At 37.2% G+C, this 16,291-nt stretch overlaps 2 protein-coding genes across 4 annotated transcripts in view; one reads left to right on the top strand and one right to left on the bottom strand.

The window, feature by feature from the left end:
* The window catches only part of LOC106711585 (E3 ubiquitin-protein ligase Ubr3), a 46,164-nt gene that overhangs the window by 13,297 nt on the left and 16,576 nt on the right, over positions 1–16,291 (bottom strand). The window lies entirely within an intron of this gene.
* On the top strand, positions 572–16,231 carry LOC123721596. 3 transcript variants are annotated; one of them, XM_045680724.1, is made up of 10 exons: positions 572–1,274; positions 10,010–10,151; positions 12,944–13,081; positions 13,548–13,768; positions 14,084–14,176; positions 14,665–14,792; positions 15,003–15,242; positions 15,411–15,542; positions 15,657–15,826; positions 16,000–16,231. In XM_045680724.1, exons 1-10 carry the CDS (start codon positions 705–707, stop codon positions 16,167–16,169), a joined length of 2,004 nt encoding a protein of 667 aa, XP_045536680.1. In that variant the 5' UTR covers positions 572–704; the 3' UTR covers positions 16,170–16,231. The 3 variants fall into 3 exon arrangements, with proteins under 3 accessions (XP_045536680.1, XP_045536679.1, XP_045536681.1); XM_045680723.1 differs by lacking the exon at positions 14,665–14,792 and adding an exon at positions 14,430–14,557 and having other exon boundaries at positions 635–1,274; XM_045680725.1 differs by lacking the exons at positions 572–1,274; positions 14,665–14,792 and adding exons at positions 8,083–8,612; positions 14,430–14,557.

Genomic DNA, 16,291 nt, shown 5'->3' on the forward strand with positions numbered 1-16,291 from the left:
TTAATAGTGAAATTCTTAAATCATTGCGGACTGTAGTGTATAAAAACAACAATACCAAAATAAATGAAGAGAGAGACACCACATCAAAAGCGAAAGTAACAAAAAGCTTAAGTTTATAAATGGGGGAACAGTAAGGCCTGTGTTGCTAGTTGCAATACGCTTCCCACATTTGTCACAGTTTTAATAGAATGATTGCATTTCTTAACTTTTTTTTAATCGAAACCCAATTAATATCTAGGATATTAAAGGAATATTATGGTAAAAATAACGCACTATTCATTCTTTCAGATTAATTGTTATTTCATTGCAAACATTGATTTTTTCCGTTTTATTATGTGACGTTATTTAGTATCAAATACGGAGGCGTTTTTCGCAAATGTTGAGCAGTAATTGTGCTCACGCAAAGCAGCTAAACCGGTCCGTGTGGCGGGGATGAAGGTTTTGTAACGGAATACTGTATGCGCCAAAGCAAGCAAACAGAACAAACGTTAGTTCAGTTGTGAAAGTGACACTGTGACGTCTATACATTCAATAAATATATTCGATCATTGTTCTTTTTACAACTAATAAATAATCAGTGAAGGTTTACGTCGCGTTGGTAATTTTTCCAATTTAATCGTCGATGTGGGCAAATCGTTAGACACGACAGTGGTCACCCGGCGGCCGGCGGAGCGGCGTGAAGCGCTAGTGCGTGCCGGTCCATCATGTCCGTTCGCCGCGTGCACTGCGCGCTGGCGCTCCTTGTTCTCGCCGTCGCCGCACACGCTGTCATCGACGACGCGCTCGACGTTATTCGCCTCGGCAAGGAGATCGGCGAGGAAGTGCTCAACTCCTGGGACGTAATAGGAAGGCCGTTCAATGTGTCCGGTGGTGTGGAGCTGCCGCTCATCAGGCGACGGGAACGGGAGGTGCTGGCGAGGCTGGCGCAGGTGACGCGGACAATAGAGAGGCTTGAGCTCAGGATAGAGAAGCTGGGCTCAGTGGCGATGTTCCTAGCGAAGGCCGGCGGGCGGGGCGCGCGGCTGGAGCTGCGGCTGCACGAGCTGGCGGACCTGTTGAGCCGCGTGGCGGCGGCCAACCGGCAGATGCGCGAGTACGTGCGGCTACAGCAGGAGCTGGAGCGCGCCACGCTGGAGGATTTCGCAGAGTGGTGCGTGTCGCACGACTCGGGCGCGCTGCCGGGCCTTCTCGAGCGCGTACACTCCCTCATCTCGCCGCCGCACAAACATTTATTAGGCAGAGGCATTCTGCAGCTTGCCTTGGACGATTTACAGGTTGGTAAATTAATATTTCCAATGTGAAATTTTGACACAATACGGTCAGTTTCTAGATCTCGAGTCAACGTAAAGATTTGCATATAAACGGTATCGAATTCTCCTGTCAGCACAACGTACAACTGTTACAAAACTGTTAAATTAATAATTCGTGGTTTCTTCCAAAATTTTGTAGCAAAATTGACAAAGACGCCAGTTCCTAAGTACAAAGAATTATATTGTCTTTAGCATCAAATTAGAACATTGACAGTTAGTGGCACCCAATGTAAAGCAAATAATGTAATCAGTATCTACTAATTTGCCTATTTAATTAAAGTATTTACCCGATGGTCATTATGACAATAGCTTGAGCTGTTTCGACCGTAAGCAATTGTATTCTTTCAAAGTTAAACGAATTTTGCTATCATTGTAAAAATATGAAAATTTCACACATACCAACAAGGATGAGATCAAATTGAGTGAGATATAAAGACTATTATTTGGTAACATCAAAGAATGGTATTGTTATAAAAATACATAACATTGTTCCAGCATCAGAATTATGTTTACATTTTCGATTCATTGATACGAATTCTTCGGACGACAATTTCCGAGAGCTTTATTAGTAAAAATATACATTTCAATAATTTAAAAATCCTTTTCTTAGCGCTATTGTGACAAGGTAGCTTAGAACTAGGAGACGGACATAGGAACTTTTTTATTTTGTGTGCATTATTTAATAAATATTTTAAACGAACAAAAACGTCAAACAAAGCCCAAGTAGTATCTACGAACAAATAATGTGACAAACACGTAAAATTTTACTAAAACCGTTTACCAAGCTAACTCCGTGATATTAGACCTTCTTGTTTGTGTTCCATACAAGAAGTAGTTATAAGAAATGATTTTATGTGTTCCCGGTATTACTAAATGTTATCTAAACAGAATATAAAACGACTCGGCTGGACGTCTCAAATGATTACTAAGAACGTAACAATATCATATAACTTTCAAGTTAGTATTTTTGTAGTCCGTACAAGTTAGTCACCAACAGTTTCAAACATACCCTAAATTAGAGGTAATAAGGCTTAGTTAATCACGCTGCCTCCGTAAATCAGTATTAACTTTTAAGGATTTAACTTAACATATAGGAAGGGAAAGAGGACTAAAATTAGGCCTCCGGGACCACACTCATCAGACGAAACGCGGAATTGCTACCTCTTCATGCCAGTCTTTTGTGTGGTCGTGGTATTTTGCGCCGGTCGACCCGGCCCAGTAGTGCACCCAACAAATATTGTTGTTGCGGGATCTACCACTATAAAACTTGTATAGTATATAATAGCATTGTAGTGTAGGAAATTTTGTAGCCATATATTTGGTGAAAGAATATACAATTAGTATCGAAAGACGCGTGTTTCCGCTGCGCCCGTTTGTAAATAGCATACCGACGACAAACAAGGGATGTTTGTTTGTTGCCGCATCTCACAACAACCAATTAATTCGTTGGTGTTACACATCGTCATCAATTGTTCAATGGTTGCCTCATTAACATATCAACTTTCATAACTACAATGATTTAAGATTAATTAACGTATTAAATACACTGTAATGAGATTGAATGAAGAATGCTACAAAGATAAAGGATGACCGAAGAAATATGGTTAGATTGTGTGAATGATTTTAAATGTTACGTATATGAAAAAGTTGAACCGACCCTCTGTAAGTAAAAGAGCAGATTGAATGAATGACGAATGACACTGTAAAAATCGTAACAAAACAATAAAAAAATAATCTAATTCAATTAAAATCATTGTCTACCTTATGACGTTATGCTTGTGCATTTAAACATGAAAATGTATTGAAATCGTACAAATTTTTTTTTCAAGTAAGCACGAAAAATCAACGTATTTAGCCTCTGCCTACCCACTATGGTTACAAGCGTGAGTTTTTACAACGTAATAGAGAATAAAGTGTATGATTAATGATAACTATTTGACCTTAAAAATAACTCAATTTATCTTCAGTTTAGGATAACGGTTTAAAAACGGTAATAAAGCTTCATAAAAATAACTGTTCAGATTACTTTTAAGAAAAATAGAGCTGGAATCATGTGACATATCATATTTATGTACCAGTAAAAAGGACCGTACAAAGGGTCCGCCTAACGTAAGCTTTTATAACAGTCTTGAATAAATTTACCATACTTTGTAACTGACATTTACTTTAATGTCTTTTATGCGTTTTCTAATTTTTTAATGTTATAGTTAAGTTCATTGAACGCTTTCAATACCGTTACTTAGATACGTGGGTTTAATTATAAATTATTTCGTACGTGCGATTAAAAAAAAATGAATACATTAGATCAAATCAATTCATTTGTCTGCCGCACAGTTTCTGAAAGACTGCAATATTATTTAACTAACAAAATTGTCAATAATTTCGTGTATATTAAACAACAATTACTTAGAAAATCGTCACTTAAATTAGTTCACAAGTTCAATAAAGTGAGGCTAGTTGCTAGTGAATTCACATTGAAACATTTTAGTGAGAAATTAGTAAGGAATCAAGGGAAAATACAGCAACAAAGGTTCTCTAATAGATGTTCTATCGATGGCTCCTACTAATTAGGGCCAATGTGCAAATTTACAACTTTTCAGGAGAGGCTCTAAAAGTTTCAACCATATAGGAAAATAGACCGCATACGCCCTTTTACTTCAGAAAAAAATAACATTTACACCTATAAATGTGTATTTTGTTTAGTGTATGTTGTTAATTAAACTAAGATGTAGCTAACACAAAAAAGTAAAAATCATCAATTTGTTATTTCGGCCCTTATACATAGGACCCATCGCTATGTGACTTATCCATTGCTGAATTCAACAACATTTTGAACATCAATGAGGTAACGCATGATAGCACAGTAACCTTGGTAACTGATCATCATTACAATAACGACACAATCCAAATAATGAAACGTACTTATATATCGGTAACTTCGGATGTTTCCCGTTGGACCGATGGACCTACTGATCAATTTCCATTGAGCCGATTTATTCTGATGAATTTACAAGCTAATAATTTATAGGGTAACTAATTATTATAGGACCTATAAAACTTTACACATATAAAATGTACATAATTTTTTACACACCCACCTTTGAAACATTATGTCGTACAAGGGTAGTCACAAAACAATGGTAACCAAACTTTGCCGTCGGGTCTCTAGTTTGAAAACATTAATCTGTTCTATTTCTAGAAAAGCTACTCAAAAAGCAAAGTTAGTAGCTTATAAGTTTTAAATATGCTTAAAACGTACCCCCTATATTATAACCATGGGAATTCTTTACCACCTTCTTTAACACCTGTACAAAAACATTCAGTTGTCTTTCTTATTCACTTAATAAAAAAACGGATACAACATTATCCTTTTGTAGGTACAGGCGTTTGTAAATGAAATACAGTTTAGTTTATAACTCTAATATAGGGTAAGTAAGTCAGATACGGGTCCTACTTAGTTGCAATTCAAAGTTGTTGGTGACACAAAGCGAGGCCTATCAATGGAGTTACTTGACCCCGGCTGGTGTCCGGCTGACTCATTACTCTGTTATACTGTATACTAAAACTATAACTACAATGTTATTTATTTACTAACTGTTATTAATACAGCCTTCGTAATGTAGTTCCTAGTACAGGATATGCTTAACAAAATTGCATGAATACTGTTTGACATCTTACTAATATTATAAACTAGCTTTTACCCGCGACTCCGTCCGCGCGGAATAAAAAATAGAAAACGGGGTAAAAATTATCCTATGTCCGTTTCCTGGTTCTAAGCTACCTGCCCACCAATTTTCAGTCAAATCGATTCAGCCATTCTTGAGTTATAAATAGTGTAACTAACACGACTTTCTTTTATATATATAGATGAGAATGTTTAAATGGATGCTTGTTGCAAAGTATCTCCAGCACGGCTGCATGAATCTCGCTGAAATTGATGTAGATTATAGTCTGGAAGAACACATGGGCTATTAATAATATTTTTTAATTCCGCGCGAACAGTCTCGCGGGCGACAACAAGTTTTATTTTAAGATTGAAAATTAAATCATCATAAAAGGAATCTTCAAATCTTAAGCGATACACAAGAACGTATATAAAGCTTATTTTAACAGACTACTAAATATAACAGAAGAAAAATAATACGATTCTTACATATAAAATATTGATTTAGGTAATTTAAACGTACGCAAAATTGTCTAAATAAGTTTAAACTGTAGAAAGTGATCCGTTAGCACTTTAAAATTGTGATATTTACACGAACATGACCTCGGTGGAGTCCGACGTCACGTCTCATGTCGACCGTCATGAATCATTCGTAACGGTCGCTCTTTGTTTGCCAGCAATGGCTATATGCTATATAATTTTGATCACACTACCAAAATTAACTTAGTTACAATTTCATACTATCAGAAATAAATCTGGTATAGTATTCACAATGATCTCTTACTGCCTGGTTTCGAGACGAAACTCTACACTGATATAGTTATCCCTTTCATTCTTATTGAATAAAAAATTGAGATAATAATGTGTTACATCATGTAATCGTATATTAAAATAGCTAGGCCAAGTGGAAACAGGAAACAAACTTAACAACGCACGTATTAATCATAGACGCAATTGCCAGCATCCTTTACATTCTAAATCGATTACATTTAAGAATAAATTTAGTCCTTGCGGAATTAAAAAAAATATAATAAGACTATGTGATCTTCCATACTATGATCTACATCTATGCCAAATTTCATCGAGATCCGTTGAGCAGTTCTGGAGATACCTACATACATCCATCCGTCCAAACATTCGCATTTATAATATTAGTAAGAGTAAAGCAAAAATAAACTCAACTAACTTGAGTAGGCTCGTAGCCTCTCGATGGGATATTATGAGTTAACGACGTGGCAATGTCGAATTGAATGAACATTTGCTAAACACGTCATTTTTTTGCAACATTTTGCATGCTCTCGACACACATTTGTTAATTTATTAACAGGAAGATCTCTCGGGCTCACATCTGTCGGCGCAATGAACACTATATAGGCCACTGAAGCACCCCAGAGGAAGCGATACACGGTTGTATGTACATAAAGTACAATAAAGCTTATATAAAATTTAGTTTTACAATGAAAATACAATTTACCAATATGTTAAGAATAATCAGACATAATTAAATGAAATGTGATGATGATTGAAATTACAAACTTCAAATCAATTAGGTGGCCGAAACCTGTTGTGCCTACCCTACATAATGATAAATAACGGTAGTGATGATCAAAGAATAATATTACGCCTACTGTATTATTCATTTGTTTTCAACATTGTAGTAGAAATATTCAAACCAAGATCAATTGCAAATAACACACAACAAAGCATCGAGTTTTTTATTGATAAGAGCACATAAGGGGTGCCTTGATGTACATTAATTTTACGAGAGCCGCTACAAGTGTCTGTTGAGTCAGGCAGGAAACTAGCTATTGAAATCGAGGGCGGGGCGTTTTCGAAACAACACGTAAACCTTGACACTTGATATGATACCTAGTAACAGGAAGTGCAATGTGTTTTCAATATATTATGACATATTGCTCTTCGTAGAAAGATTTACTGAAAAGGAATGTTGTCATGTTTCATGAGTATTTCTATTTGGAAGGAATGAAAATAAATTGGTTGCATGATGATCATTTAAAATATTTCCTGCTTTAGAAAAATTATATCCAAGGATATCAGGAGATTGATCTTAATGCATCAAAGGTCAACAACCCCCGCTTACCCGATATTTCTAGCTGCGCGAAGGGTATTTTATATATGAATAAATCCAATTTAAATCATATTTTAAAAATAATCCTCAAAATAAATAATAGTTAGCTACAAAACAAAGAAAAGGTTATAATTATCATTCTGATCTTTTAAATAAATCAATTCAACGAGATAGATTCGTAAAAACGTATTGCACAGAGCGAGAGAGGTAGGGGCAGACAGTCCGTCAACCGCTAGGGGTGGGACGAGATGATCGATAGTACTACCCCCTCCGCAGCCCTTGCAGGCCGCGCACCGCACGCCACTGCCGCTGCAATAATAAAAAACATTCCGCGTACGATGTCAGCTGACACGACGCCGTAGCCGACACTAAATAACCATAGCACCCGACACACATTTGCCTTGAATCAAAACGCAACAAAACATATCTTGTTACTCGGTTATAAGGATTATGTGCCGGCACGATTAATTTTGCCTTGAGCTAACAGCATTAATATGCGGGCTAATGATGTTACCGTTTTATAGATATCGATGTTTTTAAAAAAAAACTTGAAGGAAATGCAAAACATTTTTTCCAACGTTTTCTCAGTGATAGTATCTTATCGTCTAATAAACGGCAATTATTGAACCTTGTTGGACAGAATGAGTATTATATTGTTCAATCTTTTCTAGAAGTTATTTTGCCTAAGTAGGTACAATCAATTTTATTCTCTTTGTTTTTCCCGCCTTATTAATTGAATATATCGTTAGAATAACCTTAAATAATCCACACCGTAAGTTTGCAAAAAATTGTTAAATTCAAATGTTGTTTTCAGATAACTAGAGACCGTCTTTTGTCACGAATTTCTCATTTATCATACGTAAACATTTAAAATTCAACGTGTCAACCCAATGCACCTTTGCGTTTGAATGATTGATCAAAATGGTTATACTCAAACATGACGAACGTGTGTTCGTGACTAAAGTATCGATAGTCGGTGTCGCGTCACTAGGGCGACGCCGAGCGCCGGTCGCAGCCGGTCCGGCCCTCCGCGCCAGTCTGCCCCACGCCGCCGCGCGCTGCGTTTTGCTTCACTATCACGATGAGAGTAGCGGCGCTTTTAGCGCTGCTGGTGTTCGCGCTTGCGGACGACCTGTCGCCGGTCGACAATGTGCGCAGCGATTTCTACGATCTCGAGGTTTCATTATGGAAGAACGTTTCGAATCCGTCGTGGCTTACGACGGGCCAGGGAGGGGACGTCGAATTAGCGAAGTTTTTCGTGACAATGGATGAGTACATAGAAGCGGTGCCGGAGCCGCCGGCGTCACCTGTTGGGACGTGGCTGTGGTCTAAGGCGAAGGAAAAGCTGCGGATCATTGACGGTCTGTACAAGAACTTCGTCGAATTCATCCGGCGGCAGGCGCTGCCGGGGTCGGTGCCGGCGCCGGTGCGCGAGTGGCTGGACCTGGCCGAAAGCGTGCTCATGGATCCCAAGGTGTCAGTGGCGCAAGCGGTGCGCAAGCTGCACGACCTCACAGAGCACGGAGACATGTTCCGCGCGGTGCTACAGGTACATGTCTAAAGGTTAAACGCAGTAACGTACGAGGGGTCAACAGCCGGTGACCCAGTGTTTATATAAACATCGATCGTATTTAATTCCCTATGGAGTCTACATTTTGCTCTTCGTAAACAATTCGGAAACACTCCGTCGTTCCACTTTTGCCCGCGCTCGATGACGTCGAGCCGTTTCGCAATAACGACCTCAATAATAACCCCAATGAATATCAATTGCTGCTCGTAATTATAAATTCAACGAAACATAATTTTCATTAATGGTACTTGTAACAACTAATTGAAAAGTAGGTAATTACTAAACGTTTTCTACTTATAAAACACCTTAATTTTCGATTTAAAATAAATCACCAACATTAAAGAATTATCAAAAGGGGATTAACAAAGGCAGCTCGAAACAAAGATCACGAGATTCACTTGTTTGTATGGATGAATTTGTACAAAGACATACATGAATGCGCGACATTGCATCGTACACACGATTCTCCTCCTTCACAGCATTGCTTTAGTGCTTTTATTAGTGTGTTGCTTCTTGCAATCATCAAAAGTGCAACAAATCTGTGTCAGAAAATACGCGATGAAAAAAAAGCAAACGACTTATAAGATAATTGCTCGAATTGTTAGCAATCTAATGATCCGATTACAATGAAGGCAAAAGCCATAAAATAATCGCTTTGTAAGAACGACGTTTTCTTTGAATGGACAAGAAACCTGAGCTCCTGACGTCGACAAATGGACTGACACAATACCGTTATCATTTGACAAAGGCCGCACGTGCGTTACTGGTTTTTACGGTTCAACTTTTTTAATCTAAACATACAATAAAATTTCCCAAATATTGATAAACAGTCCTTCGGATATTATTCTCAAGGAAAATTCTGCAACAAAACACGCTACAGTTTATATTGTTCATGTTATGTATTGTACCAATTTTATGTACAAAACATAAAATGATGAATATTTTGAGTGTCAATAATTTTTATCAATGTTTTTATAGGAACCCGTAAATTGTGCATAGGTAAAGAACAATACCAAAAATATTAAACTTTATCGTACCACATTCAGTAGGTAAAAATACAATATTTTTACGGAATTTTCAGACCTCTCACGAATGTTATAATATATATAACCCACCTCTATATTTTTCCTGTTATATTGGTCGACGTCAACATGGCTTAGTAAGAATTGGGGTGACGAATTTTTACCGATCCAAACAGCAATTTAAAAAATACGAACTTAATATACCTAAATATATAATAATATATTAAGTTAATTAAGTTCATATTTCCACTTTGTGGTTTGAAAAGCGACCGCGCAAACAGAAATAGTACACGCAAATGGAATCGAGTGACCAGTTAATGGAAATAACATTAAAATCTTCATTCTACTTTCCAGGAGGACCATCCAGATCTATGCGATCTCCAGTTGTCACCGCACCAGCTGATATACGACATGTACAATACGATATCACTCACAGAGATCAAAGGATACGCCATGATGCAGTTCTCTTGGATGCTACTGAGGATCTACGGAAAAGGTAAGACACAAAACTGTTGACTATGGAAAATAACACATAAACTATGAACAATAGTAAACTATCATCAAACATCAATCCAAAACTTTACAAAAATTCAAATCATTAAAACAATTTATAAAAATCCATGAACATAAAAAATTAGTTTTTTTTTTGTTATAATTTAAATATACAAAAATTTGAATTATCAACGAATTTATATGAAAACAAATCTACAAAGGATGTGTACTTCCTATGAAAATACTAACTCGATATAAATTACATATCAATGGTAAATGAGCAAGTCCACAGTCATTCAGTCACAATCTCTTTGTCTTTACTTCTTGGAAATAAATAGTCGAGTCAGCGTTGTTTATTGCGTATGAACTGTAATATAACGCATTATATAGTTATCGTGTCATTGTTACTTCCATAACTGAACTCTAAGGTGTCATAATATTTGCAGATATATTTATTAAATAACTTCTATAAATATACTTACCGTTGGTTTCTGACACTTAAATCTTCGTTTAAAACATATTGCTATCCCCGTTTTGTCAAAGATAATGACAGGGATGACGATATGTTTTACACAAAGATTTTGGTCTCAGAAACCCTTGGTAAGTCATTGACAGAGCATTCCACAAAATGCTTTAAATTTTAATCTTAATAATATCATTATTTATTTTTATTATAAACTAGCTTTTACCCGCGACTCCGTCCGCGCGGAATAAAAAATAGAAAACGGGGTAAAAATTATCCTATGTCCGTTTCCTGGTTCTAAGCTACCTGCCCACCAATTTTCAGTCAAATCGATTCAGCCGTTCTTGAGTTATAAATGGTGTAACTAACACGACTTTCTTTTATATATATAGATAGATATTATGACCGCGAAAGTTTAGATGGATGTATGTTGAACTGTAGAACATGGTCTGGAAAAACACATAGGCTACTAATTACGTTTTTTTAAATTCCGCGTGTATTTTACATAAACATGTGTATAATATAGTGGATATAAATGACATTGGGATAGTTAGCAGTGCGCGTTATCTTGTGAACTTACAAATAAAACATCATACGCAGATAAAACGCAAACGCAAGCAAAAACAAATACAAACGATAATATGTTAAATATATTTTAAATTGAAGCTATTACGCGTGGGTTTTCACTGCTGAACCATAAATATATTATTGTTATTTCAGTTTTTTCAAGTAGAGCAATGACAAAGTTATCTGAACCGGTGGGCATGAGTCAAATTATGATAGCTATAGTGATAGCGCCCCTTTGCCAATGTCAAAAGAGTGTCACAAGACTTGTCGTATTGTAGCTGTCTTGTCATGTTTATTAATTTATGTAATTTTTGTGTCTACATCGGTTTTGCATGTTTTCTGACAGAACTAACAGTGATAGCAGAGCTTCTCTTACATGCCCAGATAACCTTGTTACAGTATACAAATGTTTCATCCGTGGAATCCCACGGTTGCATGCAAAGTCTCAAATGATTGGTTTTCATTCGGTTAAATCGAATTACCAGATTAGTCTGTTAATCTTACTTGTGTATTATAAATGCGAAATTTTGGATGTATGAATGCATGTTTGTTTGAATGTATCTCCAGATCCGGCTCAACGGATCTTGATTTAATTTGGCATATATGTAGAACATAGACTGGAAGAACACATAGGCTATTTACTAAGCTTTTTATTTAATACTGCGCGGATGCTTAGATGGATTAGATTATATTTCTACTAGCTGTCGCCCGCGACTCCGTCCGCGCGCAATTAAAAAAAAAACTTAATAGGGGTATGAAAAACAGATGATGGCTGATTCTCAGACCTACAAATATGCTCACAAAATTTCATGAGAATCGGTCAAGCCGTTTCGGAGGAGTTTAACCACAAACACCGCGTCACGAGAATTTTATGTATAAGACTAGCTGTCGCCCGCGACTTCGTCCGCGCGCAGTTAAAAAAAACTAATTGGGGAGGGGGCGTTATGAAAAATAGATGTTGGCCGATTCTCAGACCTACTGAATATGCTCACAAAATTTAATGAGAATCGGTCAAGCCGTTTCGGAGGAGTATGGCAACGAAAACTGTGACACGAGAATTTTATATACTCGTATTATTAGATAACGAACGGTATGGAATGTTGAAACCCTACAAATAAAGTATCATAGTCAGAGTAAACAATTAATAAATAGAATTATACGTGGAGTTTACAATCCTATGACTTGTCGACGTAGAAAAACAATAATTTTATTTATTATTAAATGATTTTCCCTGAGTACTGTTATCACTCTAATTGTAATTAACTCCCCTTTGCCAATTTGTTTTACATTTAATTAGGTTTATTTATATATTTTAGAACAACAGGACAAATAAAACATAAATGTAAACCTCGTAGTCATTATTAATATAATACGAGTAACATATTATTATAATTTCGGATCAAATGTAAAAACAATATATTTTCAAATTTTTGATACTTTGTTTTTATCAAATACAAAGGTAAAATCTAACCTTAAGTCACCACTGCCGAAACACTAATACAAAAAAAAAATATTGTCTACGATTTTCCATAGGGAATGAGAGATGGGAATATCTTTTTGTATCAGTATTCTGTAGTGGAAGACCACGGTAATACGCCGTTAATTTCTTACTTTTATACATGTACACAGTATAAAATTAAGTAGCACACTGTTAAAAAATAGCTCAGATTCAGCTTAGATTTTAAGGTTAGAAATGTTATTTCTTATCGTATTTCCCTATGGTATAGGTTAAAAATTTTAATTATCTTTACTTCATTTCTTTCAAGGCAACTTCACACAAGAAGCGAGCCTAACTAGACAGAGGTACGGCGAGCGGTCAGCTCGTACCGCGACCGCCGCGAAAGCAGCCCTGGCCATGGCAAGACGAGACGTGTATCGCTGCGACCCGCCCGTCCATAAAGAAGGTAAGAACAAAGTAAATTATGAACTTGGAAATTAGTTTAAAATTTTAGTTTTCACTGCCGAAATACATTTACCAAAATATAAGTTTCAAACTCTTTGGAAAAACAGAGACATCACTATTTTTAAACAGAGGTTGCGGCTATCTAAACTAGCATATCGACGTAACCCGACATTGAAAAAATAACAGCTTGCAAAAACTTTTAAATTTGTATCAAGGTTTTACAATATTATTCATCAAAGAGCTGATACCACCAGATTCTCGTTTTATTTTACTCAATAACACAATACTCTATAACATTCTAAAAATAAAAAAGATTGGTCATAATGTCATACCTATACCTGTATGATCAGTAGTTTAACGTATTTTTTAATGTGGTAACAAACGACTAAAAACTGAATTCACCAATTAATTAATTGATCCATAAATAATCCATATCCATTTTGTTACTACGTTAAAATTTGTTCCAGGTGAAACATACGCCGAGGTGACTCGCCTACTTCAAGGTTACATAGAGAACGAGGTGGATTTGAACACGGAGGGCACATGCCGCGACAACTGCGCGTATTACACGCTGGCTGAGCGACACGGTTGCTTCAAGGATCAGTTCTGTTCCAAACAGCAGACGTGTAACGGAAGGATCATCAACTGTCAATACATCGACTCCGACATGAACGTCTGTCAGGCTAGCGTTAGTATTTATAAATAAAGGTTAACAGTTAGGTGTCAAGTTCCCAAGTCACATCAAGTAAACTTAGGCAGGGGAAATACGGCGCGATTATAAGGTTACTAAACATCTCGATTTATTCGTATTTCAAAATTAGCGACAGATTAAAAAAACGAATTAAAGAAACCGAAATGAAAGAAAAAGGGTCTATGAAATTAATTCACAAGTTAATGCAGTATTTTTGCACTAAAACAAAATTTCAATTTGTTTCAATAGAAATAACAATCTGTTTGTTAAATGTTGACTTAGTTATGTAAATCATTTCTTTGTCATTTGCAGGGAGGAAATAACAAACGTCGATATGAGTGGATAGAATATGAGAACGGCAGGAGATTTGGCCAGCCGTATAGCTGCTCGCGTCTGCCTGATAAGGTAAAGAATGTACTAGCTCTATCTCTAGAACGATTTTATATAAATAAGTCGACTTAAAAAGGGATGGCAAAACCTTGAATTTATTTGTATCAAGATATGTCTCAAAATTAGCTTTTTAAAGACATAGACGAGCTCATTAACATTTGTAGTACCGGTTTTATAACAATTTAATTCACGTCGCTGACGTCATGCCGTCACTATGTGTCGTGTAGTAGCGTGGATGAGCATAGTAACCGCGGTGCAAGTCCCACAGGTAGACTCATGGTGGCGCTGGCTGTTCTGGCACTGCTCTTACTGCATGTGCCTCTGCGACGAGGCCGACTCCAAATCCGACCGATACTTCAGCTTGTGGGACTCCACTTCCGACGTTAAGAACAACAAGTTAGTCCCCGAATATTAGGACGCCCGCACACCTAGCATTACCACCGCCTCCGGAGTACTATGTCATAAGAATTATCAGTCGTTTAATAATTTATTTTTCTCTCAAGGTCGACTCGTGGTGGAAATGGAATCTCTTCCACTGCTCTTACTGCTTTTGCCTTTGCGAGGACGATATCAACAAAGCGGAACGCTTCTTTAGCTTGCAAGAAGCATACGCTGATGACACGAAGAATATGTCAGTACCAAAACCGGCTGAGGGGATTTAAGCTATAAATTCTAGCTTTGTAAATGTATTCGCTAGATTAGAATATAGTGTTTTAGGGGCTATAATAACTCGATTATTGTATATTTACGTAAAGTAGTAGTGCTAACAGCATGGGTGTGCGGGAGTCTTTAATTGGTTAATCTAAGAGACGAGGGTTAATATTTGTTTGCGGTATTTCAGGGTTGTGACGGGGGTACGTCTGGTGAAGCACGGGCGTGTGTTCCACCTTCAGATAAGCGAGGGTACGCTGGGCGAGCGCGGCGCGGTGAGGGCCGGCAGCTGGGTACCGATACAGAAGTTCGATCCTAACGACCAGAGCGTCAGAGAAGGTATAGATTACCACACGCTCACGTACGAGAGAAGAGCTATCGATCTGGATGAATTAGACTCGCCTGTGGGACACGTTCTTACCGGTGTCAGGTAATGTTTGTAAATATTATGAAATTCCACTGCCGTTATATTTGTATTTGCACATGTTGTCTCTGTCTTTTCAAAGTAAACGACAGCGATGACAACATGATTTTATACAAGTGCTTCCATACTCGTAATCACCAATGACCTAAGGTTACGTTGTTTTTTTTTATTTAGGTTCCGTATGATCGGTGCGCATTTGCACTTCGAGATACGATCGACGCCGTTCAACTACACCACCGGTCGCCTCTTCCCCGAGAAGAGTGTGTGGATAAGTAATGACAATACTGAAGGAGCGGAGAAGCCGAGGTAAGTTTCTTGGCTATAACTAAGAAAGTCCCTTCGTGTATATTCGACATGACAAATCTATAGTTTAACTGTGAATTTTGTAAATTACTATTGAATTGCATTTAATTTGTCCAGATCGCAGTTAACACTACATCGACCTGACATACCGACGCGAAGTCCTATGCCTTTGTCAGTGGACTCTAAACATGACCAGTTCATCGAGTTCACCAACACAGACTTCGAGGCGGACGCCGCGCAGAGCACAGTGCCCTTCATTGATATACAACCCGTACAACCATTGAAAGGTAAGCTATATTATTACGTACTAATTCATGACTATATTAATAGTTTCCAATGTTGACTTTTGTATTCAAATGTAGCACTGATAAAAGCCTTATAAGCAATACTACATCGGTTATTACGACTAAATCTTGGTTGACCCTTTGATGTAATTATAACCGGTTGCAACAACATCCAGGTGGTGGTTTATCTAGTGGCGCGGGTCTGATACACCGCGGTGCGCCTGGCTCTGGAGGTTTCATTGCAGTCAAACTGTTTACGTACGACTATTCAAGACATGTAAAATCCGAGGTCCCGCCCAGCGCTTACGAAGAAATCACCTCAGAGTTTACGCCTATCATCAATTAGAATAATAAAATATACTCAATCTCTTCTTAATTATAATTCTAATGTAATTTTTCATAAATAAAATGATGACCAAAATGATTAATTTTGTTTAAATTTATACCCGCAATTCCGTCCGTGCGGAA

Source organism: Papilio machaon, chromosome 13, assembly GCF_912999745.1.
Source record: "Papilio machaon chromosome 13, ilPapMach1.1, whole genome shotgun sequence".
Lineage (NCBI taxonomy): Eukaryota > Metazoa > Arthropoda > Insecta > Lepidoptera > Papilionidae > Papilio > Papilio machaon.